This window comes from Pan paniscus, chromosome 20 (genome assembly GCF_029289425.2).
Source record: "Pan paniscus chromosome 20, NHGRI_mPanPan1-v2.0_pri, whole genome shotgun sequence".
NCBI lineage: Eukaryota > Metazoa > Chordata > Mammalia > Primates > Hominidae > Pan > Pan paniscus.
The window spans coordinates 59,577,736-59,603,951 of record NC_073269.2 but is presented as its reverse complement, the minus strand read 5'-3'; the positions used below and the strand labels follow the sequence as shown (position 1 = coordinate 59,603,951).

Sequence of the window (26,216 nt, the reverse complement as noted above, 5' to 3'; positions counted from 1 at the left end):
ATGCAGAAGGCTGACACTGGGCAGGGTGTAGTGTGGCTCATGTCTGTAATCCCAGCACTTTCAGAGGGCAAGATGAGATACTTTCAGTCCAAGAGTTCAAAACTGACCTGGGCAGGCTGGGCGCGGTGGCTCATGTCTGTAATCCCAGCACTTTCAGAGGGCAAGATGAGATACTTTCAGTCCAAGAGTTCAAAACTGACCTGGGCGGGCTGGGCGCGGTGGCTCATGCCTGTAATCCCAGCACTTTCAGAGGGCAAGATGAGATACTTTCAGTCCAAGAGTTCAAAACTGACCTGGGCGGGCTGGGCGCGGTGGCTCATGCCTGTAATCCCAGCACTTTGGGAGGCCGAGGCGGGCGGATCATCTGAGGTCGGGAGTTTGAGACCAGCCTGACCAACACGGTGAAACTCCGTCTCTACTAAAAATACAAAAATTAGCCGGGCGTCGTGGCATATGCCTGTAATCCCAGCTACTCAGGAGGCTGAGGCAGGAAAATTGCTTGAAACCAGGAGGCGGAGGTTGCGGTGAGCTGAGATCGCGCCACTGCACTCCAGCCTGGGTAACAAGAGTGAAACTCTGCCTCAAAAAAAAAAAAAACTGACCTGGGCAACATGGCCAGACCCTGTCTCTGCAAAAATTAAAGAAAAATTAACTGAGAGTGGTGTTACGTGTCTGCAGTCCCAGATACTCGGGAGGCTGAGGTGGGAGGATTGCTTGAGTCTGGTGGGCAGAGGCTGCAGTGAGCCAAGATCATGCCACTGTACTCCTGCTTGGATGACAGAGTGAGACTGTCAGCACTCATAGCGCTGCAATCAACATATGAGTACACATGTCTTTTTGGTAGAATAATTAATGGGATTTTCTTTTCTTTTTGAGACAGGGTCTCCCTCTGTCACCGAGGTTGGAGTGCAGTGGCACAGTCTCAGCTCACTGCAGCCTCTGCCCCCTGGGTTCAAGCAATTCTCCTGCCTCAGCCTCCTGAGTAGCTGTGATTACAGGTGCCCATCACCACAACCGACTAATTTTTGTATTTTTAGTAGAGACAGGGTTTCACCATGTTGGCCAGTCTGGTCTTGAACTCCTAACCTACCTCAAGTGATCCACCCACCTGGGCCTCCCAAAGTGCTGGGATTACAGGTGTGAGCCACTGCACCCGGCCTAGGATTTTCTAAAAAATAACCAAAAAACAAAAAACAAAAAAGAATGAAACTGGACTCCTACCTTTCACTATATTGAAAAATTGACTCAAGACTAAAGATTTAAATGTGAGTTGTCAAACGGTAAAAATCCTGGAGGGGGCTAGGTACAGTGGCTCAAGCCTGTAATCCCAGCACTCTGGGAGGCCAAGGTGGGCAGATCACCTGAGGTCAGGAGGCCAGTGTGGGAGAATCACTTGAGCCCAGGAGTCCAAGAGCAGCCTGGGAAACATAGCAAGACCCCATCTTTGTTTTTTTCTTTCCTATTTCAGTTCACTGCAACCTCTGCTTCCCAGGTTCAAGCAATTCTCTTGCCTCAGCCTCCCCGGTAACTAGGAGTCTCACTCTGTCTCCCAGGCTGAAGTGCAGTGGTGCGATCTCAGCTCACTGCAACCTCCGACTCTCTGGTTCAAGCAATTCTCCTGCCCCAGCCTCCCGAGTAGCTGGGATTACAGGCACCCGCCACCACGACTGGCTAATTTTTATATTTTTAATAGAGACGGGGTTTCGTCATGTTGGTCAGGCTGGTCTCAAACTCCTGACCTCAGGTGATCTGCCTGCCCAGGCCTCCCAAAGTGCTGGGATTAAAGGCCTGAGCCACTGCACCCAGGCCAGAGTCTTGCTCTGTTGCCCAGGCTGGTCTCAAACTCCTGTCCTCTAGTGATTCTCCTGCCTTGCCTTCTAAAGTGCTGGGATTACAGGTGTGCACCACTGTTCCAGGATCTTTTTGTACATTCTAGGGGTAAGAGTGGTTTTCACATTTTTTTTCTTTTCTTTTCTTTTCTTTTTTTTTTTTTTTGAGACAGGGTCTTACTCTGACTCCCAGGCTGGAGTGCAGTTCTGAAATCACAGCTCACTGCAGCCTTGACCTCTCAGGCTCACGGGATCCTCCCACCTGAGCCTCTTGAGTAGCTGAGACTACAGGTGAGTGCCATCGCCCCCTTCTAAGTTTTCCATTTTTTGTAGACATGAGGTCTCTCAATGCTGCCCATGCTAGTCTCTTGAGCTCAAGAGATTCTCCCGCCTTGGCCTCCCAAAATGCTAGGATTACAAGCGTGAGTCACCACACCCCACCAGTTTTCACATTTTTTAAAGCTTGTAAAAATAAAGAGGACTACATGACAGAGAACATATGCGCCCTGCAAAATATGTGTCTAGTAAAATATTTACTAACCGGCCCTACACAGAGAGTTTGCTGACCCTTGGTGTTGTGGAAACTTGTGAAATAAATGACTCCAGGTTTAGTGCAGACTCAGGTGAGGACACCCCATACCTTTGTCCAAAGAACCTGTGAAATGTGCGCAGAGTTATTCTGTTGATCTGGCTGCGTGCACGTGTTCAGATGGGGCTTGTTTTGGTGATGAGTTTCACTCAGCCACAGGTGCCTAAAAGAGATCAGAACCTTCCCAATTGCTCCTCGGCTTCTATAACTTTGTGTAATTACTGCCTCTCCAGACAATGATGTCTGCTCTGTAGCAAATAATTTCTCATAAATTCTTTATTTCTTATTTTACACATAATAATTACATGTGTTTATGGGATACAGAGTGATAATTTGATTTCTGTACACAATGTGTAATGATCAAATCGGGGTAATTGGCATATCCATCACCTCAAACATTTATTATTTGTATTGTGAACATTCAAAACCCTTCTAGCTTCTATTTATTTATTTATTTATTTATTTTTTATTTTTTTTGAGACGGAGTCTCACTCTATCACCCAGGCTGGAGTGCATTGGTGTGATCTCGGCTCACTGCAAGCTCTGCCTCCTGGGTTCACGCCATTCTCCTGCCTCAGCCTCCCGAGTAGCTGGGACTACAGGTGCCCGCCACCATGCCCACCTATTTTTTTTTTTTTTTTGTATTTTTAGTAGAGACGGTGTTTCAGTGTTAGCCAGGATGGTCTCGATCTCCTGACCTCGTGATCCCCCTGCCTCAGCCTCCCAAAATGCTGGGATTACAGGCGTGAGCCACCGCGCCCAGCCTATTTATTTATTTTAGAGACAGGGTCTCACCTGTTGCCCAGGCTGGAGTGCAGTGGCGCAATTACAGCTCACTGCAGCCTCGACCTCCTGGGCTCATGGGCTCAGGTGATCCTCCCACCTCAGCCTCCTGAGTAGCTGGGACTACAGGTGGGTGCCACCACATCTGGCTATTTTTGTATTTTGTTTTTTAGATATTATACATATAATATTTATGTAATTTTTTTAAGTAAAAAAGTTCTTTTTGGAGACAGAAAGTCACTCTGTTGCACAGGCTGGACTGTAGTGTCACAATCTCGGCTCATTGCAACCTTCACCTCCTGGGTTCAAGCGATTCTCCTGCCTCAGCCTCCTGAGTAGCTGGAATTACAGGTGCACAACACCACGCCCAGCCATGTATGTATATCCTTTTGCCATTATCGTATACTGCACTGTTTTAATTACTATTGCTTTTTAAAATTTTTTTGAAATCCAGGCCGGGTGCAGTGGCTCACGTCTGTAATCCCAGCACTTTGGGAGGCCGAGGCAGGTGGATCATCCGAGGTCAGGAGTTTGAGACCAGCCTGGCCAACATAGCAAAACCCCATCTCTACTAAAAATACAAAAATTAGCCAGGCATGGTAGTGGGCACCTGTAATCCCAGCTACTCGGGAGGCTGAGCAGGAGAATTGCTTGAACCTGGGAAGCGGAGGTTGTGGTGAGCCGAGATCATGCCACTGCACTCCAACCTGGGTGACAGAGTGAGACTCCGTCTCAAAAAAAAAAAAAAAATTGAAATCCAGAAGTGTGAGTCCTCCACTGTTCTTTATTTTGGCTATTTGGGGTGTCTCGAAATTCCATACAACTCTAAGAGTTGGTTTCTCCATTTCTGCAAAAAATTGTCATTGAGTATTTTATTGAGATTGCATTGAATATGTATATATTGCTTTGGGTAATATTGTTATCTTTGAAATTTTATTTAAAAAAATAATACAGAGATGGGATCTTGCCATGTTGCCAAGGCTGGTCTAGAACTCCTGGGCTCAAGCAAACCTCCTCCCTCAGCCTCCCCAAGTGCTAGGATTACAAGCATGAGCCACCGTGCCCAGCCATCATCTTAACAATATTAAATCTTCCAATTCAGGACCATGAAATATCCTTTCATTCCCAGCACTTTGGGAGGCCAAGGAGGGTGAATCACCTGAGGTCAGGGGTTCAAGACCAGCCTGGTCAACATGGCGAAACCCTGGCTCTCCTAAAAATACAAAAATTAGCCGGGCGTGGTGGCAGGTGCCTGTAGTCCCAGCTACTCAGGAGGCTAAGGCAGGAGTCTCTTGAACTGGGGAGGTGGAGGTTGCGGTGAGCTGAGAGTGCACCACTTCACTCCAGCCTGGGCAACAGAGTGAGACTCCATCTCAAAAACAAAAAAAAACCCTTCCATTTATTTAGGTTTTTTAAAAAAATTATTCTACAACTACAACTGTTTTGTAGCTTTTGCGTACAACTCATGTATCTCCTTTTTTTTTTTTTTTGAGACAGAGTTTCACTCTTGTTGTCCAGGCTGGAGTGCAATGGGGTGCATTCTCGGTTCACTGCAACCTCCGCCTCCCGGATTCAAGCAATTCTCCTGCCTCAGCCTCCCAAGTAGCTGGGATTACAGGCATCTGCCACCACACCCAGCTAATTTTGTATTTTTAATAGAGATGAGGTTTCCCCATGTTGGCCTGGTTGGTCTTGAACTCCAGACTTCAGGTGATCTGCCTGCCTCGGCCCCCCAAAGTGCTGGGATTACAGGCGTAAGCCACCAAGCCCGGCTCAATAATGACTTACTTTAGTAAAGCACTTTGACTTCATGGTTACCCTTTACCCCATGGCTTTTACTGCTCTTTGTAGTTTTGTTTTTTTTTTTTTTTTTTGAGAGAGTCTCACTCTGTCGCCTGGGCTGAAGTGAAGTGGTACACTCTCGGCTCACAGCAACCTCCGCCTCCTGAGTTCAAGCGATTCTCCTGCCTCAGCCTCTTGAGTAGCTGGGATCACAGGCATGCGCCACCTTGCCCGGCTAATTTTTGTATTTTTAGTAGAGACGGGGTTTCACCATGTGGGTCAGGCTGGTCTCAAACTCCTGACCTGAGGTGATCCGTCCACCTCAGCCTCCCCAAGTGCTAGGATTACAGGTGTGAGCCACTGTACCCGCCCTGTTTTTTTTGTTGTTGTTGTTACTGCTCTTTGTAGGGTTTTTGTTTGTTTTGTTTGTTTTTTTGTCATTATCCAGACTGGAGTCCAGTGATGCAATAATCACTTACTGCAGCCTCCACCTCCTGGGCTCAAGCAATCCTCCTGCCTCAGCCTCTTGAGTAGTTGGGACTACAAGTGAGCACCACCACACCTGGCTAATATTTTTATTTTTTGTAGAGACAGAATCCCACTATGTTGCCCAAGCTAGGGTAAACTTTATTATTATTATTATTTTTTTTTTTTTATGAGACAGAGTCTTGCTCTGCCGGCTAGGCTGGAGTGCAGTGGAGCAATATTGGCTCACTGCAACCTCTGCCTCCTGGGTTCCAGCGATTCTCCTGTCTCAGCCTCCTGAGTAGCTGAGATTACAGGCATGCGCTATCACACCTGGCTAATTTTTGTATTTTTAGTGGAGACGGAGTTTCACCATGTTGGCCAGGCTGGTCTTGAACTCCTGACCTCAGGTGATCTGCCCACCTCGGCTTCCTAAAGTACTAGGAGTATAGGCATGAACCACTGTACCGTCTCCACTGAAAATACAAAAATTAGCCACTCTGTAGCTCAGGTTGGAGTGCAGTGGGGCGATCTCAGCTCCCCGTAGCCTCCTGGGTTCAAGCCATTCTCCTGCCTCAGCCTCCTGAGTAGCTGGGATTACAGGCGTGGGTCACCACGCCCAGCTAATTTTTGTATTTTTAGTAGAGACAGGGTTTCACTAAGTTGGCCATGCTGGTTTTTAACTGCTGACCTCAGCTGATCTGCCTGCCTAGGCCTCCCAAAGTGCTGGGATTACAGGCATGGGCCACTGCGCCTGGCCACCTCCGGGATTTTTTTTTTTTTTTTTTTTTTTTGAGATGGAGTCTTGCTCTGTCTCAAAAAAGTGCACTGGCTGGATCTCAGCTCACTGCAACCTCCGCCTGCCCGGTTCAAGTGATTCTCCTGCCTCAGCCTCCCGAGTAGCTGAGATTGCAGGTGTGCACCATTGTGCCGGGCTAATTTTTGCATTTTTAGTAGAGACAGGTTTTCACTGTGTTGGCCAGGCTGGTCTCAAACTCCCGACCTCAAGTGATCCACTCGCCTCGGCCTCCCGAAGTGCTGGGATTACAGGCGTGAGCCACCGCATTGGCCCACCTCTGGGCTTTTTATATAGACTTTGGATTTTGCTCCTTGAGCCGAGTCCTGCCTGACACACATTCTTCCCATATTTCCTTCTGGGAACTAACCCTGTCCACCCAGGCTGTCTTCCCGTGCCTTGGCTGTGTCCTGTAAGGCCAGGCCAGTGCTGCCTTTCTGCACAGCCTCCTCGTTTCTCAGTATTCTCCCTACCCCTACTCCCACATTCCTCCAGCCTCCTCTCACTGTCTTCCACCTGCTTCTCCTCTTCACACTCCTTCCCCTGCCCTTCTCTTCTTACCCCACTCCGCTCCTCCGTTTACGCGGGAATGCTGGGAAGAGCAGTGGCCCCACCATGCGTGTTGCTCTTGGTGGCAAGGAGGGGGACCCTGGGCCCCTTCTGCTGAGGCTGGCGTAGGGTCCACAGGGGAAAGGGGCACTAAGCAGGATGATGCCGCCTATGAGGTTGATTCCTAAGGGTACTGAAGCCTAGACCAGAAAGATACCCAGCTCTGAAACCTGGGTCTGGAACCCCTTCCCCAAACATGCTCCCTCACTTCCCCACCACCCCTGGAGCATCTGAATCCTTAACCTAATGCTGAGGTATTTGTAATCCGAGAACTAAGCAGCTTTGATTGAAATGTAACCCTACCCTTGAGGTAAATCAAAGAAGCAGGACTTCAACCCTATATTCTGGATCCTTTGCCGACCTTTATAGGACACCCGTGAGCTCTAACCACACCACCATCCCCCATGCCTAAGGCTCTCCTGCAGGATGTAGCGTCCGCCCTCCATCTCCGCAGCTGCTCTCAGGAGCACTCCAGTCCTCTCCCAGCCCCAAGGCCTCTCTCCAGGACTCTATCCCTTCTCTCCCAGAATTCATCCCCGAGCTCTAGCCGTCCCTTCCCATGCGCCAGGCCCTCCCATGCCCACTAGCCACTCCTCTGCCCCGTCAAACTCACTCCCATGGGGTCTAGGGTCCTCCCCAATCCATATTCTCCGATTCCTACTATGGGCTGTGGTCCTTTCCCTAAGGTAATCCTACCCTTAGCCTAGGACCATCTTAAGATAGTTCAGGTCTCTCCCCTGAGTCTGTGTCCTCACTTCCCCCAGGACTCTGTCAGAGGTGTTTGAACCAGAGCGACTCCATTTTGAGTGCGGGCTAGGAAAATGAGGCTGAGACTTGCTGGGCTGCATTCTGAGAAATGTAGGCATTCCGAGCCTCCAGATGTTTACGGTTAAGGGAACAAATTAATAACAGTTACTAAACAGACCCGCACTTGGGAGTGTCCAGATATCCTGATATCCGGAGAACAAAGGCATTCCTAGTTTTGCTTTAAAGATAATATCAATTCTTGCAAAATAATGAAGAAAAGGAATCCTTCATCACAAACCCTTGTAGCAGAGCACGTCTCCCCATATATGTGAGCATTAGACCTAGGGTGGGTGCGTTCCTCCTAACGTCAGGAGCGTCCAACACTGTCTGTGGAGCAGCTGTCCTTTCACCACTTTTTCTGTTTTTGAGATGGAGCCTCCCTCTGTCGCCCAGGCTGCAGTGCAGTGGTGTGATCTCAGCTCACTGCAACCTCTGCCTCCCGGGTTCAAGTGATTCTCCTGCCTCAGCCTCTCGAGTAGCTGGACTACAGATGTGTGCCCACACACCTGGCTAATTTTGTATTTATAGTAGAGATGGGGTTTTGCCATGTTGGCCAGGCTGGTCTTGAACTCCCGACCTCAGGTGATCCACCCACCTTGGCCTCCCAAAGTGCTGGGATTACAGGCGTGAGCCACCGCACCTGGTCCCACCACTTTACTTTCTTAATAAAGTTGCTTTTGCTTTGCACTGAGGACTTGTCCTGAATTCTTTCTTGTGTGAGATCCAAGAACTCTCTCCTGGGGTCTGGATTGGCACCCGTTTCCTGTAACAACTCTACTCTGGGCCCTGACCCCGTCCCCAGGACCAGTCCGCTCACCTCCCTCCCGCGCTGTCCCTGCTGTGGGCACCGCTAGGGTTTAGCAGAGGTCCAGTCTGCTGGCGGGGTTCCTTCTTGAATAGGTCGTGTTTGAATATCCAACCAAGAGACCTGCTCATCTTTGATTTTATTAATATTTGATTGACAAATAATAATTGTATTATATTGATGGAGTACAATGTGATGTTCTGATACATGTATACAATGTGGAAGGATTAAATCAAGCTAATTAACATATCCATCACCTCGCTCCCTTATCCTCCTTCTTTGTGGTGAGACATCTGAAATCAGCCTTGTTATTGTGATTTAAATTTAATCATCCTGGTGACTGTCTAGAGTGACAGCACATTGTGGTTTTACTCTACAGTTCCTTGAGGAGCAATGACATTGAATACATTTTCACTTACTTATTGGCCATTTGGTGGTCTTCTGTTGAGACGTGCTGAAGTTTTCTCCCCTTGAAATTGATTTTTTTTTTTCAACTTGAGGGATTCTTTATATTTTCTATGAGAGTTCCTTTGTCAGGTGTACCTTAGAGCAAACATCTTCTTCCAGTCCTGCTTCTTGACTTTTCCCTATCTTAACAGCATCATTTGATGAACAGAACTTTGTACTTTTGATGAAGTGTAACAACTTTTTATGTTTGCTGTGTTTTGTGTACTAAGAAATCATTGCGTAACCCACGGTTGTGCCAATAATCTCTTAATGTTTTCTTCTAGAAGACTCAATGGTCTTTTCCAGACTCATTGCACCCACAGGGAGTTTTCTTGTAAAAATTCACTAATGGCAACACAAATGGTAGTAATGATCATAAAAACAACAATAGTTAATATTTATTAAAATTACACAATATTCCAGTTACACTTTCAAAGACTTTACATGTACCAAACATTTAATTTCCATGACAGCAGTCTCGGGTAGATGTGATTATCCTTATGTACAAATAATGCACATAGTGTCTGTGTGCCGGACAACGCACAGGGGTAGCAAGCCTTTGGCCCAGTGTCTCACAGGGAGGAGGGTGGGGGATGGTGGGGACAACTGGTAGAGTGGGTGCCATGACTAAAGGCTTTCTCATGTGTTACATTAGCAGGGTTATTCCACAGATGCCACGGAGTAAAGACAGAATGGTACTGGTAGTCTTTATGTATTCATTAAACTAACCCACACAATAAAAACATCTACACCAAAAACAAGATCATTCAGAAAAAGTGATTTTTCCACTCTTCAAATTTGCCTCTAGAATGACTTCTGATATTCTGTAAGCAGAAGAGTGATCAGTGGGCTGGGTGCAGTGGCTCACGCCTGTAATCCTAGCACTTTGGGAGGGCAAGGTGGGTGGATCACCTGAGGTCAGGAGTTTGAGACCAGCCTGGACAACATGGTGAAACCTGTCTCTACTAAAAATACAAAAATTAGCCAGGTGTGGTGGTGCGTGCCTGTAATCCCAGCTACTGGGGAGGCTGAGGCAGGAGAATTGCTGGAACCCGGGAGGTGGAGGTTGCAGTGAGCCAAGACCGTGCCACTGCACTCCAGCCTGGGCAAGAGTGAGACTCTGTCTCAAAAGAACAAAAACAAAAACAAAAACAACAGTGATCAGTGAAGGCTTACGTTAAACTGTACCATGAATTTTCCTCCTGTTGAGGAAGGAATGGATGTAGTCTAGAGGCCTTCCTATATTCTTTGTACAGCAGTCCCCTCTCACCTGAGGGGGGTACGTTCGAAGACCCCCAGTGGATACCTGAAACCACAGATAGTATGTTTTTTTCCTGTACATATATACGATACTATATACTACATTTTTTCCTGTACATACATATCTAAAGTTTAATTTATAAATTAGGCACAGTAAGAGATTACCAACAGTAACTAACAAAATAGAACAATTGTAACAATATATGTAATAAAATTATGTGAACGTATCTCTCTCCCAAAATATCTTATTGTCATGTAGATCTTAGCAACCTCAGTATATGATTTTTTTCTTTTCTTTTTTAAGTTGAGAACTTTCACCTTTTCATTTAAAAGGAAGCACTTTGTGGCTTCTCTTTGGCATATCCAAATCACCAGCATCACTACTCCTGCTCTCTGGGGCCACTGTTAAGCAAAGTGAGGACTGCTTGGGCACAGGCACTGTGATGCTGGGATAGTTGATCTGATCACCAAGACGGCTACTAAGTCACTAGCAGGGTGGGTGGCATATACAGCGTGGATGTGCTGGACCAAGGGATGACTCACATCCCCGGCCGGCTGGAGCCGGAGAGCGAGAGATTTCATCACGCTACTCAGAAGGGCACACCATTTGAGACTTAAAATTCTTTATTTCTGGAATTTTCCATTTAATATTTTTGAACTGCAGTTGACTGCAGGTAACAAACTGTGGAAAGCGAAACCATAGATACGAGCGGGCTACTGCGTTCAAAAGGCTCTTCAACTGTTGTGGATCCTCTGATGTTCTCGGAGATGGTTTAGGTGGTTACATGCCTTCCCGCACTCCTTACATTCGTAGGATTTCGCCCCACTGTGCGTTTTCTGATGTTGTGTAAGCTGATGGCCATGACTAAAGCTCTTCCCACATTCTGTACACCCATAGGGTTTCACCCCGGTATGAATTCTCTCATGTTTCACGAGGCTTGACCCATAAATGAAAGCCTTCCCACACTCCTTACATTTATACGGGGTTTCGCCCGTGTGGATTCTCTCGTGCTGAGTGAGGTGATAGCCACAATTGAAGGCCTTCCCACATTCTGTGCATTTGTACGGCTTCTCGCCCGTATGTATCCTCTCGTGCTTAACGAGGCTCGAACCCCAGCGAAAGGCCTTCCCACACTCCTTACATTCGTGAGGCTTCTCACCGGTGTGGATCTTCTGATGCTGAGTAAGGTAATTGACTCGAGTAAAGGCCTTCCCACATTCTTGACATTCATAGGGTTTCTCACCTGTGTGAATTCTTTTATGCTGAATGAGGCTTGAACCACAAATAAAAGCCTTCCCACAGTCTTTACACTCGTAAGGCTTCTCCCCACTATGAATTCTCTTGTGCTGAATAAGTTTATACACACGGCTAAAGGTCTTCCCACAGTCTTTGCATTCGTAGTCTTTCTCCCCAGTGTGGAATCTCTGGTGCTGAGTGAGCTCATCACCACGCCGAAAGGCCTTTCCACAGTCTTTACATTCATAGGGTTTTTCACCAGTATGAATCCTCTTATGAATAACGAGGCTTGAGCCCCATCGAAAAGCCTTCCCACAGTCTTTACATTCGTAGGGCTTCTCCCCAGTATGAATTTTTTGATGTTGAGTAAGCTGATTGCCCCAACGGAAGGCCTTCTTACATTCTTTACATTCATAAGGTTTCTCGCCAGTATGGATTTTCTGATGTTGACTAAGTTGATAGCCACGACTAAAGGCCTTCCCACAGTCCTTACATTCAAAGGAATTCTCCTTATGATGTCTCTGATGTGTTCTAGGAGGGGTGCCTTCTCTAGTAGCAGGCCTTTTGACATAATTAATGAGCATCTGATTGACATACCTCCCTCTGGAGCGCTGTGGTCTTTCAAGCGTACCTTCACATATCCAGTTACGGCCAAGGGATTTACTTCTTCTATCTGAATTCCTTTTGGAAGCCCTTATTTCATGAATGTTTTTTTCTGTAGGTAAACTCTTATTTTCATATGCTGACTCCAAATCTGGGAAAAAAGAACATATTTTCTTTCCTTTAGAGGGACACAAGTACAAACGAACCTAACCACAAACCAAAAACTCGTCTAATAGAAATAAAAATTATCCAGTAGAATAAATGTGAATCACCCAGGGCTCTTGTTAAAATGTAGATTCTACTTCTGGCACAATACTAACTGAGAATTCATTGGAGACATCTATTTTAAAGTCAGACATGAAAAAGGTCCCGACAATTAGTCCTATTATTTCCTATTTTGAAGATGAAAACAAGTATTTGTAGATGATGTGATGATATACTTGGAAAACCAAATATAGAAGTACTGTAATGAAACAATATGCAGTTGGATGGCTGTGTGTAAAGCATTCTGAAACTGATACACGTATATGTCAGTAGTATTATTAAAAGTAACTGGGTAAAGGGCCGGGAGTGGTGGCTCATCACGCCTGTAATCCCAGCACTTTGGGAGGCCAAGGCAGGTAGATCACCTGAGGTCGGGAGTCCGAGACCAGCCTGACCAACATGGAGAAACCTTGTCTCTACTGAAAATACAAAATTAGCCGGACATGGTGGCGCATGACTGTAATCCCAGCTACTCGGGAGGCTGAGGCAGGGAAATTGCTTGAACCTGGGAAGCAGAGGTTGCAGTGAGCCGAGATCATGCCATTGCACTGTAGCCTGGCCAACAAGCATGAAACTCTGTCTCAAAACAAAAACAAAAAAACAGACTGGGCACGGTGGCTCACACTTGTAATCCCAGCACTTTGGGAGGCCGAGGTGGGCAGATCATGAAGTCAGGAGTTCGAGACCAGCCTGGCCAACACGGTGAAATCCTGTCTCTACTAAAAATACAAACATTAGCTGGGCATGGTGGTGGGCGCCTGTAATCCCAGCTACTCCGGAGGCTGAGGCAGGAGAATCGCTTGAACCTGGGAGGCAGAAGTTGCGGTGAGCTGAGATTGTGCCACTGCACTCCAGCCTGGGTGACAGAGCTAGACTCCATATCAAAAAAACAAAAAACAAAAAACAAAAACAAACAAACCCTGTCTGTACTAAAAACACAAAAATTAGCCAGGCATGGTGGTGTGCGCCTATAATCCCAGCTACTTGGGAAGCTGAGGCAGGAGAATCGCTTGAACCCGGGAGGTGGAGGTTGCAGTGAGCTGACTGAGTAAGACTCCGTCTCAAAAAAAAAAGCAACTGGGTAAAAGAATACAACATTCAAAAGCAACAAAAAAGATAATTTACGAGACTAAATTTAATAAAAAATGTGAAAAAGTTTAGAAGAACAATAAGGAAAAGTTTAGAACTTGAGCATCAATAAGGAGGCTAACTGCAAAGGACTGAGAAACAGCAAACGTTTAAATCTATAAGTTCATAATGATACTACAAAATGTTAAATGGCCAGCTCTGGAACACGCTAGGAAACCAGACCTTTATTATAAAAACTGGCAATTGGCTAGGTGCAGTGGCTCACGCCTGTAATCCCAGCACTTTGGGAGACCGAGGCGGGTGGATTACTTGAGCTCAGGAATTCAAAACCAGCCTGGGAAACATAGCAAAACCCTGTCTCTACAAAAAAATATAAAAATTAGCCAGGTGTGGTGGTGTACACCTGTAGTCCCAGCTACTTGGGAGGCTGAGGTGGAGGATGGCTTGAGCCCGGAAGTCAAGGCTGCAGTGAGCCCAGACTGCACTACTGCACTCCAGCCTGGGAGTCAGAGTAAGACCCTGCCTCAAAAAAAAAAAAAAAAAAGAAAAAAATACAACATAAAAACTGACAAAGAAAAAGAACAAAGTTTTTATCCTTCTTATCCAATATGAACAGTGCCACTGCATGAGCAATTAGCAGATGAAACAAAGTTTCTCTTTAAATCATAACAGCTGATAAATGAAGGGGCAGTGATAGGCGCGCACCATTTGAGCCCCCAGTGTGATGAATGTAAGCACTGCCAATGACTGCCGATGGCAAAGAGGAGCTACAGCCAGATACCAGGTGCTTCATGGTGGAGACACATTAACAACACCAGGGAAGCAGTACTGCCAACACCTAGATATAAGAAAAAGAAAACGGGCACTTAAAGCGAGGCTAACCCACTTTCAGGAATGATAAAGGGCAGAGGATCATGTCACCTCTACCCCTGCTACTAAAGGCGTGGCCCACAGACCAGCAGCACCAGCAGCACATAAAATGGGGTTAAATATGACAGGAAAAACAAGGTGACAGGGAAATGGGGTGAAGATCAAGTTCGTGGTAAGATCTTTCTTTCCTAGAGGCTTTGGGCCTGAGCCCTTGGAGAAAGCTTCTCCAACACCTCAGGGTGTGCCTGTTCCCTGCCCTGTGGGGATGCTCTTTGTACAGGTGGCTGACTGGCTCCCACTTTCCTCCGTATTGTTGTCTTGTCTTTTCCCTCACAACCATCAAGGCTCTTTCCCTTAATTCTATAAGACAGTACCTCTGGCTTAGAAATCATATGCCCTCCTTTAAAAAAACGAAATGCTAGAGGACATAGAACTTGAGGGAAAATTTCAAGCTCAAAACTTTAAAAATTCTTTTAAAATTATTTTTATTTTTTGAGAGGGAGTCTTGCTCTGTTGCCCAGGCTGGAGTGCAGTGGCATGATCTTGACTCACTGCAGCCTCTGCCTCCCAGGTCCCAGCAATTCTCCTGCCTCACTCAGTCTCCTGGGTAGCTGGGATTACAGGCGCACACCAGCACACTGGCTAATTTTTGTGTTTTTAGTAGAGACGGGTTTTCACCATGTTGGCCAGGCTGGTCTTGAAGTCCTGACTTCAGGTGATCTGCCCGCCTTGGACTCCCAAAGTGCTGGGATTATAGGCGTGAGCCACCATGCCTGGCCTTAAATTTTTTTTGATTGAGTATTAATCAAATTTGTAACAACCAGAAGTCAAAATGCTATTGAGCCGGGTGCAGTGGCTCACGCCTGTAATCCAGCCTCTTTGGAAGGCTGAGGTGGGTGGATTCCTTTAGCCCAGGAGTTCAAGATCAGCTTAGGCAACATGGCGAAATCCCATCTCTAAGAAAAAACACAACAATTAGCCGGGTGTCGTGGTGTGCACCTGTGGTCCCTGCTACTCAGGGAGATGAGGCAGGAGGATTGCTTGAGCCCAGGAGGTTGAGGCTGCTGTGAGCCGTGATTGTGCCACTGCACTCCAGCCTGAATAACAGAGTGAAAAAAAGAAAAAAATCTCATCTTAAAAAAAAAAAGAAATGCTATACCTCTACCTCCCGGGTTCAAGTGATTCTCCTGCCTCAGCCTCCCAAGTAGCTGGAATTACAGGCATGCGCCACCACACCTGGCAAATTTTTGTATTTTCAGGAGAGATGGGGTTTCACTCTGTTGGCCAAGCTGGTCTCGAACTCCTATCTTCGTGATCCGTCTGCCTTGGCCTGCCAGTCTTGTGATCACAGGAGTGAGCCACCGCACCCGGCCTTATTTTTTATTATTTTTGAGACAGAGTCTCGCTTTGTTGCCCAGGCTGCAGCACAGTAGCGTGATCTTGGCTCACTGCAACCTCTGCTTCCCAGGTTCAAATGATTCTCCTGCACCAGCGTCCGGAGTAGCTGAGATCACAGGCGTGCGCCACCATGCCCGGCTAATTTTTATATTTTTAGTAGAGACAGGGTTTCACTACTAAACCCTGGTCAGGCTGGTCTCTAACTCCTGACCTCCAGTGATCCGCCCACCTCAGCCTCCCAAAGTGCTGGGATTACAGGCGTGAGCCACTGCGCCTGGCCGAGAAAAGGTCATATTTTAAATTTCTGTAGGCATCATGCCTGGAGGCAAGTGGAACATGGTGGCTGGCAGCAAGGAATCTGGGGACCAAAACTGTTAAATCTGATTCTAGCTCCTGCTCCCTCCGTCCGACTGCATCACTGTGTTTCAGTATCCTTATCTCCAAAATAGACAATGATTGTGCCTGTCTCATCTGCCTGTGAGAATGAAATGCAATGTACTTACACACACAGTGCTTAGCACAGTGCATGGCACACAGTAAGCAGTTTATATATATAATATATACTATATATGTATATACATATATAGTATATATGTATATATATGTGTACATATAATATATATATGTGTGTGTATATATATATAAAATATATATATTCCTATTTGTTTATTGTTTTAGCGATAGGGTCTTGATCTGTTACCCAGCCTGGAGTACAGTGGTATGATCATAGCTAACTGTAGCCTTCAACTCCTGGGCTCAAGTGATCCTCCTGCCTCAGTCTCCCGAGTAGCTGGGATTACAGGCAGGGTCACCACAGACAGCTTAGCCATTAATATCATTGTTGTTATTTTTGCTAGAAGAAAAATAAGTTTCCAGAGATGTTTACAAGATATTGTCATTCAATGTTTAACTCACAGTTCAGGGATTGTAACTTTCAACCTCACTTCAGGTATGGTATGTAAGAAATGAAATACGCCCACTTTGGTTTTATACAGATTCTGTTTGTCTGATCTACTCTACTTCAAACACATAGGCTGGTTTACTAGAACAATTCAGGGCACTGTGTCCACATGTTTTCCCTAGACGTGGGTCCCTAGAGTAACACCGACCACCAATAGCAATTTGGGTATAAACATACTCTCACAGGACAAACTGGCTCCTTTGAAGATGGTCATGAAATAAATATCCCAGCATTCCCACTCATTCCACGGACATTAAGGGAGTGAGATGATTACGGGGGAGTCGACAAAGGTGGGAAGGTAACCGATGGATGGGAGGGGAAGGTGTGTGGTGCTCACGGCCACATCAATAAGGCTCGATGCATTCCTTGGGGACAGGAAGAAGGAATTCAAGTCGTTTCTTGAAAGGCGGCCCTGAACTTCACAGGGGCGAGCGGATACTGCAGGAGGCAGTCCAAGTTATCTGAGGTGCGCAACTCACCCAGGGAGACCAGGTTACTGTAGTTCTCCAGCATCACATCCCAGTACAGGTCCCTCTGAGCGGAGTTCAGACAGGCCCACTCCTCCTGAGAAAAGTCTATGGCTACGTCGGCAAACGTCACCAAACACTGAAACAGAAACCCACATGTGCATGATGAAATGAAAGGAAACAGCTTCCAGATGAAGGAGACAAGAGGCCACCCTCTGGGTAGGGTGAACACCGTGAGTAGACTGAACACGCGTGACATCGGCAAGGGGCGGTAAGGACATCACTGTAACTGTGACAGAAGCAGAATGCCTGCATGTCACTGAAGAGCTCTACCGCTGCAGAGAGAATGACTTTACTGTGCAGAATCCTCAGTTAGTCAAACCTGCCAGGAAGTGGATAAAACAATCCAAGTTTTCTTCTTGCTTACAAGCAGTGTCTGCTATGTGCCTGCCTTATAAGTTCTCAACAAGTGTGGATTCCTACAGCATTTTTTCTTTTAAGGGGGGAAGAAAAATCAAGATTTCTGTTTAAGATCTTTTATTTTAGAAAATAGGGTTTGCTGGGGCTGGGCGCAGTGGCTCACGCCTATAATTCCAACACTTTGGGAGGCCAAGGCAGGCGGATCATGAGATCAAGGCAGGCAGATCACAAGGTCAGGAGATCAAGACCATCCTGGCAAACATGGTGAAACCCCATCTCTACTAAAAATACAAAAAAATTAGCCGGGCGTGATGGTGGGCGCCTGTAGTCCCAGCTACTCGGGAGGCTGAGGCAGGAGAATGGCATGAACCCAGGGTGGTCAGAGTTTGCAGTGAGCCGAGATCGTGGCACTGCACTCCAGCCTGGGCGACAGAGCGAGACTCTGTCTCAAAAAAAAAAAAAAAAAAAAAAAGAAAAGAAGATAGGGTTTGCCGGGTGTGGTGGCTCATGCCTGTAATCCCAGCACTTTAGGAGGCTGAGGCAGGCGGATCACCTGAGGTTGGGGGTTCGAGACCAGGTTGACCAACATGCAGAAACCTCGTCTCTACTTAAAATACAAAATTAGCCGGGCGTGGCGGCGCATCCCTGTAATCCCAGCTACTCAGGCGGCTGAGGCAGGAGAATTACTTGAACCCGCAAGGCGGAGGTTGAGGTGAGCCAAGATGGCACCACTGCACTCCAGCCTGGGCAACAAGAGTGAAACTCCGTCCCAAGAAAAAAAAAAAGAAAATGGGGTTTGCATGTTTGAATGTTTTCAAGCCTCCAGTTCATCATGCCAAACTACATTTTAAGCAGTCTTCCTTTTAAGCATTTAAAAAATTCCCACACAGGTAAGTCAGACTGTTTATTACAGTTATTCACTTAGGTTGCCCAAAACACCTAAGGCTTTCTCCGATTCTGGGGTATGTGATCATCTCCTACTTCCATACTGGAAGATCTTCATATTTATTACCATCCATAACCCTGCCTTTCCCCCATTCCTGATTTTTTTTTTTTTTTTTTGAGACAGAGTCTTGCTCTGTTGCCCAGGCTGGAGTGCAGTGGCATGATCTTGGCTCACTGCAACCTCCATCTCCTGGGTTCAAGCAATTCTCCTGCCTCAGCCTGCCAAGTAGCTGGGATTATGGACACATGCCACCATAGCCTGCTAATTTTGGTATTTTTAGTACAGATGAGGTTTTACCATGTTGGTCAGGTTGGTTTTGAACTCCTGACCACAAGTGATCCACCCACCTGGGCCTCCCAAAGTGCTGGGATTACAGGTGTGAGCCACCACACCCGGCCCCCTGTTTCTGATTTAGAGGATAAGGATGTCAGATGACTTAGAATCATCTTGTGGTCTGAGAGATCCGTTCAATAATAAAATTTATCTCCAGTTTCCCGGCAGGAACATGACCTCTGTTCAAAGGTCCTAATCACAGCCCCATCCCTTTCCAAAAGTCCCATAAAGCTTGGGACCTGAGCACATACTAAGACAGACCGGCGAATATGAGCATTCCCTCTTATCTACGCAGAAAACATGATCAGTGGAGGATTTGTTTCTCATGTGGTCAGATGGGACCAACATATCTAACTCATCAAACCACGGACTTGACTTAAATATTTCCCTCAAAGGACTTTGCTACTTCACTGCTCCAAAATTACCCTTGCCAAAAAAGGGAGCAAACAGGAGATACTTAATCACCTGCTCAGTGATTTCCCAAAAAGGCAGACACGGAGCTACGTGGCATTATCATTCACTGGAATAGAAAGAACTGGGAAACAGGTAATTATAAAGAGCTTGACTAGATAAAAGGCTTCAGATAATTCACAAGCAGATGCACAAAATGCAAATATCATAGCTCAAGAAGGAAAGAGAAGTATACACTTACCTGGGCCATTGTTTTAGAACTGAAGAACTGATCAGTCTTCTTGGGGTTTCCACTGAAGAAGACAAATTCCGAGAGGCTAGGGCTAGGGGTGGAAAAAAAGAGATTAAAACGAGGTGCATCTGGGGTCCCCATAGTGATGTAATATGACCTTTTGGCTCCTCTGTCTTGGCTTCCCAACACAAACACATAACCGTGACATATCTGGGAAAGGTGAAGAGTATCATGGATCAGGCCAGGCGCGGTGGCTCACGCCTGTAATCCCAGCACTTTGGGAGGCTGAGGTGGGCGGATCACAAGGTTAGGAGATCAAGACCATCCTGGCTAACATGGTGAAACCCTGCCTCTACTAAAAATACAAAAAATTAGCCGGATGTGGTGGCACGTGCCTGTAGTCCCAGCTACTTGGGAGGTTGAGGCAGGGGAATCGCTTGAACCCGGGAGGCGGAGGTTGCAGTGAGCTGAGATTGCGTCACTGCACCCCAGCCTCTGGTGACAGAGCAAGATTCTGTCTCAAAAAAAAAAAAAAAAAAAAAAAAAAAGAGTATCATGGATCAAACCTAAACCAAGCTCTCAATGAAACCTCAGGAAACCTAGCTGCACGCAGCAGAGGAGGCTTTACTTTTTTTTTTTTTTTTTTTTGCCTCAAAGACAGGCCCAGACAATTTAACAGGAGGGCTTCATTTCTGGCCAGCTCCCTATCGGGGACGGATGGGTGGGATGTAGTAAAGAATGTGTACTTGCCTAAAAAGCAGTCTGGCTTTTGCCCTCTGGTGCTGAAAGGTAATCTATATTACCTCTAAGAGGAATGTCTTTGTTTCTGATGGGGGCTTGCTATGCCAGAAATACTAATCAAGGGATTCGGGGTAGGAGCTTTTGGTCACGCAGTATCAGCTGACCTGGACACTGAGATTAACCATGTAGACAGTTAATCAACCAACCAGTCAATCATGTCTACATGCTGAGGCCCCAATAAAAATTTCCAACATCAGAGCTCTGGTGAGCTTCTCTAGTTGGCGATAGTTGGTGCCTGTTGTCACACATCAAAGACAGCAGAGTAATGAGTCCTGACTCCACAGGGAGAAGACACCAGAAGCTCTGTGTCTGGAACCCTCCTGGACTTCAACTTACGTACTTTTTTTTTTTTTTTGAACAGAGTCTCGCTCTGTTGCCCAGGCTGGAGTGCAGTGGCACGATCTCGGCCTACCACAACCTCTGCCTCCTGGGTTCAAGCAATTCTCCTGCCTCAGCCTCCTGAGTAGCTGGGACTATAGGCACAGGCCACCATGCCCAGCTAATTTTTGTATTTTTAGTAGAGATGGAGTTTCACCATGTTGGCCAGGCTGGTCTCAAACTCCCGACCTCGTGATCTGCCCTCCTTGGCCTCCCAAAGCGTTGGGATTACAGGCATGAGCCACCACACCTGGCCACGTACTTCTTTCCTTGGGTGATGACAATCTGTATCCTTTCCTTGTAATAAACTGTAACCATGAGCATAACATCTCTCAGTGAATTCTGTGGGTCCTTTTAGTGAATAGTTTCTTGTTTTTTTTTTTTAAGACAGGGTCTCACTCTCATCCAGGCTGGAGTGCAGTGGTACAATCTCAGCTCACTGCAGCCTTGACTTCCTGGGCTCAAGCAATCCTCCCACCTCAGCCTCCCGAGTAGGTGGGATTACAGGTTGTACCACTGCACTTGGCTAATTTTTTTTTTTTTTTTTTTTGTAGAGATTGCATCTCACTATATTTCCCAGGCTGGTCTTGAACTCCTGGCCTCAAGTGAGCTTCCCACCTTAGCTTCCCAAGGTGCTGGGATTATAGGCATGAGTCACCATGCCTGGCTCTAGTGAACTGTTGAAGCTGAGGGTGGTTTGAGGAATCCCCACCAAGCTTGCAGTGGTGTCAGAAGTGAGGGTGCTCTTCCATGCAGACCGTGCCCATGAGCCTCATAGATGAGCTAACTCTGGATGGGGGGATTGTGATCTAGGGTCAGACAGTGGGTGCTTAGAGTATTTAGTCTCATTCTGAGCCTACCCTGGTCCCTCCAGACAAGCTTCCAGGGTGAACAGGGGCTGTATTATCCAAACTTGGGCCTCTCCTGGCCTCTAGATTGGGTGATGTTACTCACAACATGGCAGGTGGACAAGAAACTGCTCAGGTAATATACAGAACTGTTTTTTTTGTATACCAGAGGTGACATCTGAGAGCACTTTTGAGTCCAGAAAAGCTGACAGCATAATTACACACAGAATATCAAAGTAAAATAGTAAATGATTACTGAATGTTAAGTTAGAAAGATATTTAAAGACATGAGAGATATTTCAGACATACTCTCAGTAAAGTTAGGTTACCAAAACAGAATGACACAATAACATTTGTAAAATTCCATATATAAAAATACACACACACACGCATCTGTCTATATATACACATACACATACACATGTATATATATGGAGAGAGAGGGAGAGGAGGAGAGAGGGAAGGAGGGAATGCAGAACCATACATGCTGACAAACCAACCCTAAGATATCAGTAGAAAAATAAATAAAATAGAGATATAAAAACAGAGAAACAGAAAGAAAAAGTCCGGGAAGTTCTACGACCCCTTTTGCAGAACAGTTAACACACTGAACTGGAAACTGCCGTCCTTAGGCTGCTCGCAACACTGGCCCATGGCGTCTGAAAACCACACCCGAGTGTTCTCACTCTTCTTTCACGTGTAAGAGTGGCTCGCTGTGCCTAAACTGAGCCTGGTTCCCTGCTAACCTGTCCTATGCAACCTCTCCCTCTTCTGATTTTGCTTTGTATCCCTTCACTGGAATAATCAGTATAAACAATGTGGTTTACACGGAACCCTGGGTTTCCTCCGGGAGTCCAGAAGATTCAGATTGTGCGAGGCAGTGTGTGCATGAACCCTGATCAAAACCTTGCACTACCATACAAAAATTAGCTGGGCCTGGTGGCGGGTGCCTGTAAACCCAGCTACTTGGGAGGCTGAGGCAGGAGAATCACTTGGACCCAGGGGGCAGAGGTTGCAGCGAGCCGAGATCATGCCACTTCACTCCAGCCTGGGCGAAAGAGCAAAACGCTGACCCAAAACCAAACCAAACCAAACCAAACCTTGCGCCAGCAGACTCTGGTGAGCTTCCCTGGTCGATAACATGGAACAGGTGTTGTCACAATGTGATGCTGGATGAGCCAGGCACATCCGGTGTGATGCCCCTGGGAGAGGACTGAGGAAGAGGGAGCCTGGTGCCCTGCTAACCTGTCCTATGCAACCTCTCCCTCGGCTGGTTTTGCTTTGTATCCCTTCACTGGAATAAATCGGTCACGAGTAGGTTTAGACGGTGAGTCCTGTTGAGTCCATCTAGAGAAACAAGGAACCTGGGGATGGTCCTGACAGCTCCTGACACACCCCGTGATCTTGAGTGTCTTCATTTCAGTGCACCTATTGTTGCAACAAAAGGCACGCATTCCCTTATCAAATATAAATGTGTACTGATTTGAAATGTAGTCAGAGGCAATTAGACTCTCCAAAGACAAAGAAGGTTTCTTTTTTTTTCTTAAAAAGTCTACTCCTAGCCATGGTGGCTCACTCCTGTAATCCCAGCACTTTGGGAGGCTGAGGCGGGCGGATCACCTGAGGTCAGGAGTTTGAGACCAGCCTGGCCAACATGGTGAAACCCCGTCCCTACTAGAAAAATACAAATATTAGCTAGGTGTGGTGGTGCGTGCCTGTAATCCCAGCTACTCGGGAAGCTGAGGCACAAGAATTGCTTGAACCCAGGAGGTGGAGTTTCCAGTGAGCCCAGATCGTGCCACTGCACTCCAGCCTGGGTGACAGACTGAGACTCTGTCTCAAAAAGAAATAAAAATAAAAATAAAAAAGGATAAAGGACAAAAAAGGCCAGACATAGTGGTTCACACTTGTAATGCCAACACTGCGCTTTGTGGGGCCACAGTGGGAGGACTGCTTGAAGCCAGGAGTCTGAGACCAGCCTGGGCAACATAGCAAGACCCCATCTCTACAAAAAATTTAAAAAGGAAAAAAATTACATAAGGTATAAAGCCTAGAAAATAAATTCCATTTATCCCAACAAAGAGTCAGTATATTCAGAATCACCTGGTCATGAATTATCAGTGGCTGTCCACAGAATGATGTCCCCTTCCTGGCACCTCTCTGAGTATGTGACCTGGAATTCTCCACCGGCCTTGACCACAGGCTGCCTTGAGCTTCTTCTATTTAGTTTCCCTTGCTGGATTATAAACACTGTACAGGCAGCAGCTGAGTCCACTGAATCAGACTCTCATTCCAAGTACGAATAGCCACAGCATCTGGCATATTGCAGGCACTGAACAAATGTCTAATTTTGACTCAAAATTCCACATTCTGGAATTTATGACAAGGAAATAGCTATAGTAGTATATGAATGCATGCCTAAGAATGTTCAAAAAATCAGTTTTTTCTAGGAAAGATTGTCTTTTAAACTGAGATAAATGTAGATACACATGTAGTTATAAGAAATACTAGACAGTGGTCTTTTGTACCCTTGACCTGATTTATGCCAACTGTGACACCTTGCAAAATAACAGTAAAATATCACAACCAGAACAATAACAACCCACGGATCTTATCCAGATTTTCCAGCAGATAATGTTTAAAAAGGAAAACAACTGAAATATCTCATAGTAGAGAACACATACATAAATAATGTTATATAATGATATGGAATACATTTACTAATGATATTGATGCAGATTAATTGAGAAAAAATTTCTGATGAATTACAAAGGGAAGAAGGTAGATTTAAAAAATTATGTATAGTCCGGGCACGGTGGCTCATGCCTGTAATCCCAGCGCTTTGGGAGGCCAAGGCGGGTGGATCACTTGAGGTCAGGAGTTCCAAAACCAGCCTGGCCAACATAGCAAAACCCTGTCTCTACTAAAAATACAAAAATTAGCCGGGCATGGTGGCACATGCCTGTAATCCCAGCTTCTTGGGAGGCTGAGGCGGGAGAATCGCTGGGACCCGGGAGGCAGAGACTGCAGTGAGCCGAGATCGCACCACTGTACTCCAGTCTTGGCAACAGGGCAAGACTCCATCTCAAAAAAATAAAATAAAATAAAATAAAAAGGTACGTATAATCTGGACAGAGATGTTTTGGTGAAATTAAGGACACAGGCTTGGATGAACTGGCCCAGGTCAGAAATAGAGGCAGTCAAAACTCCTGTGCTGATCAGTAGTGGGATGGTACCTGTGAATAGCCACTGTATTGCAGCCTGGGCAACAGAGTGAGACTCTGTCTCAAAAAAAAAAAAAAAAAAAAAAAAAAAAAAAGAACGCAGGCTCTGTGCTCTGCTTCTTTTTTTTTTTTTTTTGAGATGAAGTCTCGCTCTGTCGCCAGGCTGGAGTGCAACGGTGTGATCTCGGGTGACTGCAACCTCTCCCTCCTGGGTTCAAGCCATTCTCCTGCCTCAGCCTCCTGAGTAGCTGGGACTACAGGTGCGCGCCCACGCCCAGCTAATTTTTGTATTTTTAGTAGAGATGGGTTTTGCCACCGAACCCGGCAGCTCTGTGGTCTTTCAGGATGCAAACCTGAGCTCTGATGATTACTAACCTCACAGTGTCGGTTTCCTCACTGGTAAAGCTGGAATAAAAATACCACAAGGTATGACTGCATGAACTATTAACTAAGATAATCTATCTACAACATGCAGTAATACACAACAATTATTTAATGTAAATTAGCTGTTATTATTGAAGATCAACATTACACATCTCAAATTTTATAAAATAATCAAGTCTGCTTTTTTTTTTACTTACATTAAAATATATTTCTCAAGCCAGTTGCCAATATAATGAATGCAAACTAAAAACAATTTTCAGAGCTTAATGTGTGAAGAATGAAATTCTGTTCATTAGCAAAACTAGCAATAAAGATTCTAAGACACATTTAGGGAAATGTTGCCTCTCCACCATTAAGTAGAGAAAAGAGACATGATTCTGCATTAAAAAATCCAGCTTGGCTGGGTGCGGTGGCTCACACCTGTAATCCCAGTACTTTGGGAGGCTGAGATGGGTGGATTACGAGGTCAGGAGTTCAAGACCAGCCTGCCCAACATGGTGAAACCCCATCTCTACTAAAAATACAAAAATTAGCTGAGTGTGGTGGTACAAGCCTGTAATACCAGCTTCTTGGGAGGCTGAGGCAGGAGAATCGCTTGAACCCGGGAGGCGGAGATTGCAGTGAGCTGAGATCACACCCTTGCACTCCAACCTGGGTGACATAGCAAGACTCCTTCTCGGGGGCGGGGGGTGGGGGGGTGTGGAATTCAGCCAGCTTACAGAACCTATTCTGAGAAGATGCCAACTTGCAAACATTAGCAAGAGGGTGAATCTGGTTTTTTGTTTTTTTTTTTTTTAAGAGACAGTCTCACTCTGTTGCTGAGGCTGGAGTGCAGTGGCGCAATCTCGACTCACTGCAACCTCTGCCTCCCGAGTTCAAGCGATTCTCCTGCCTCATTCTCCTGAGTAGCTGGGATTACAGGCATGCGTCACCATGCCCGGCTATTTTTTGTATTTTTAGTAGAGATGGGGCTTCACCATGTTGGCCAGTATGGTCTCGAACTCCCGACCTCGTGATCTGCCCACCTCGGCCTTCCAAAGTGTTGGGATTACAGGCATGAGCCACAGTGCCCGGAGTTTTTTTTTTCTTTTTGAGATGGGATTTTGCTCTTGTTGCCCAGGCTGGAGTACAGTGGAGCGATCTTGGCTCACTGCAACCTCAACCTCCCAGGTTCAAGT

The 26,216-nt window shown here is 46.2% G+C and overlaps 1 protein-coding gene across 9 annotated transcripts in view; it reads right to left on the bottom strand.

Annotated features, from left to right (window-relative positions):
- Positions 1-8,587: 8,587 nt before the first annotated feature.
- The window catches only part of ZNF331 (zinc finger protein 331), a 58,270-nt gene continuing 40,641 nt past the window's right edge, over positions 8,588-26,216 (bottom strand). For 8 of the 9 annotated variants that reach the window (XM_063600616.1, XM_063600617.1, XM_063600614.1 and 5 more), the window contains 4 exons: positions 25,030-25,059; positions 19,413-19,494; positions 17,074-17,200; positions 8,588-12,163 (listed from right to left, as the gene is read on the bottom strand). In XM_063600616.1, coding sequence (XP_063456686.1) covers positions 10,908-12,163; positions 17,074-17,200; positions 19,413-19,421 — 1,392 coding nt within the window. In that variant the 5' untranslated portion in view covers positions 19,422-19,494; positions 25,030-25,059 and the 3' untranslated portion in view covers positions 8,588-10,907. Of the gene's footprint in view, positions 12,164-14,070; positions 16,071-17,073; positions 17,201-19,412; positions 19,495-25,029; positions 25,060-26,216 lie in introns of those variants that run through there. The other variant, XM_063600618.1, reaches the window with a different exon arrangement.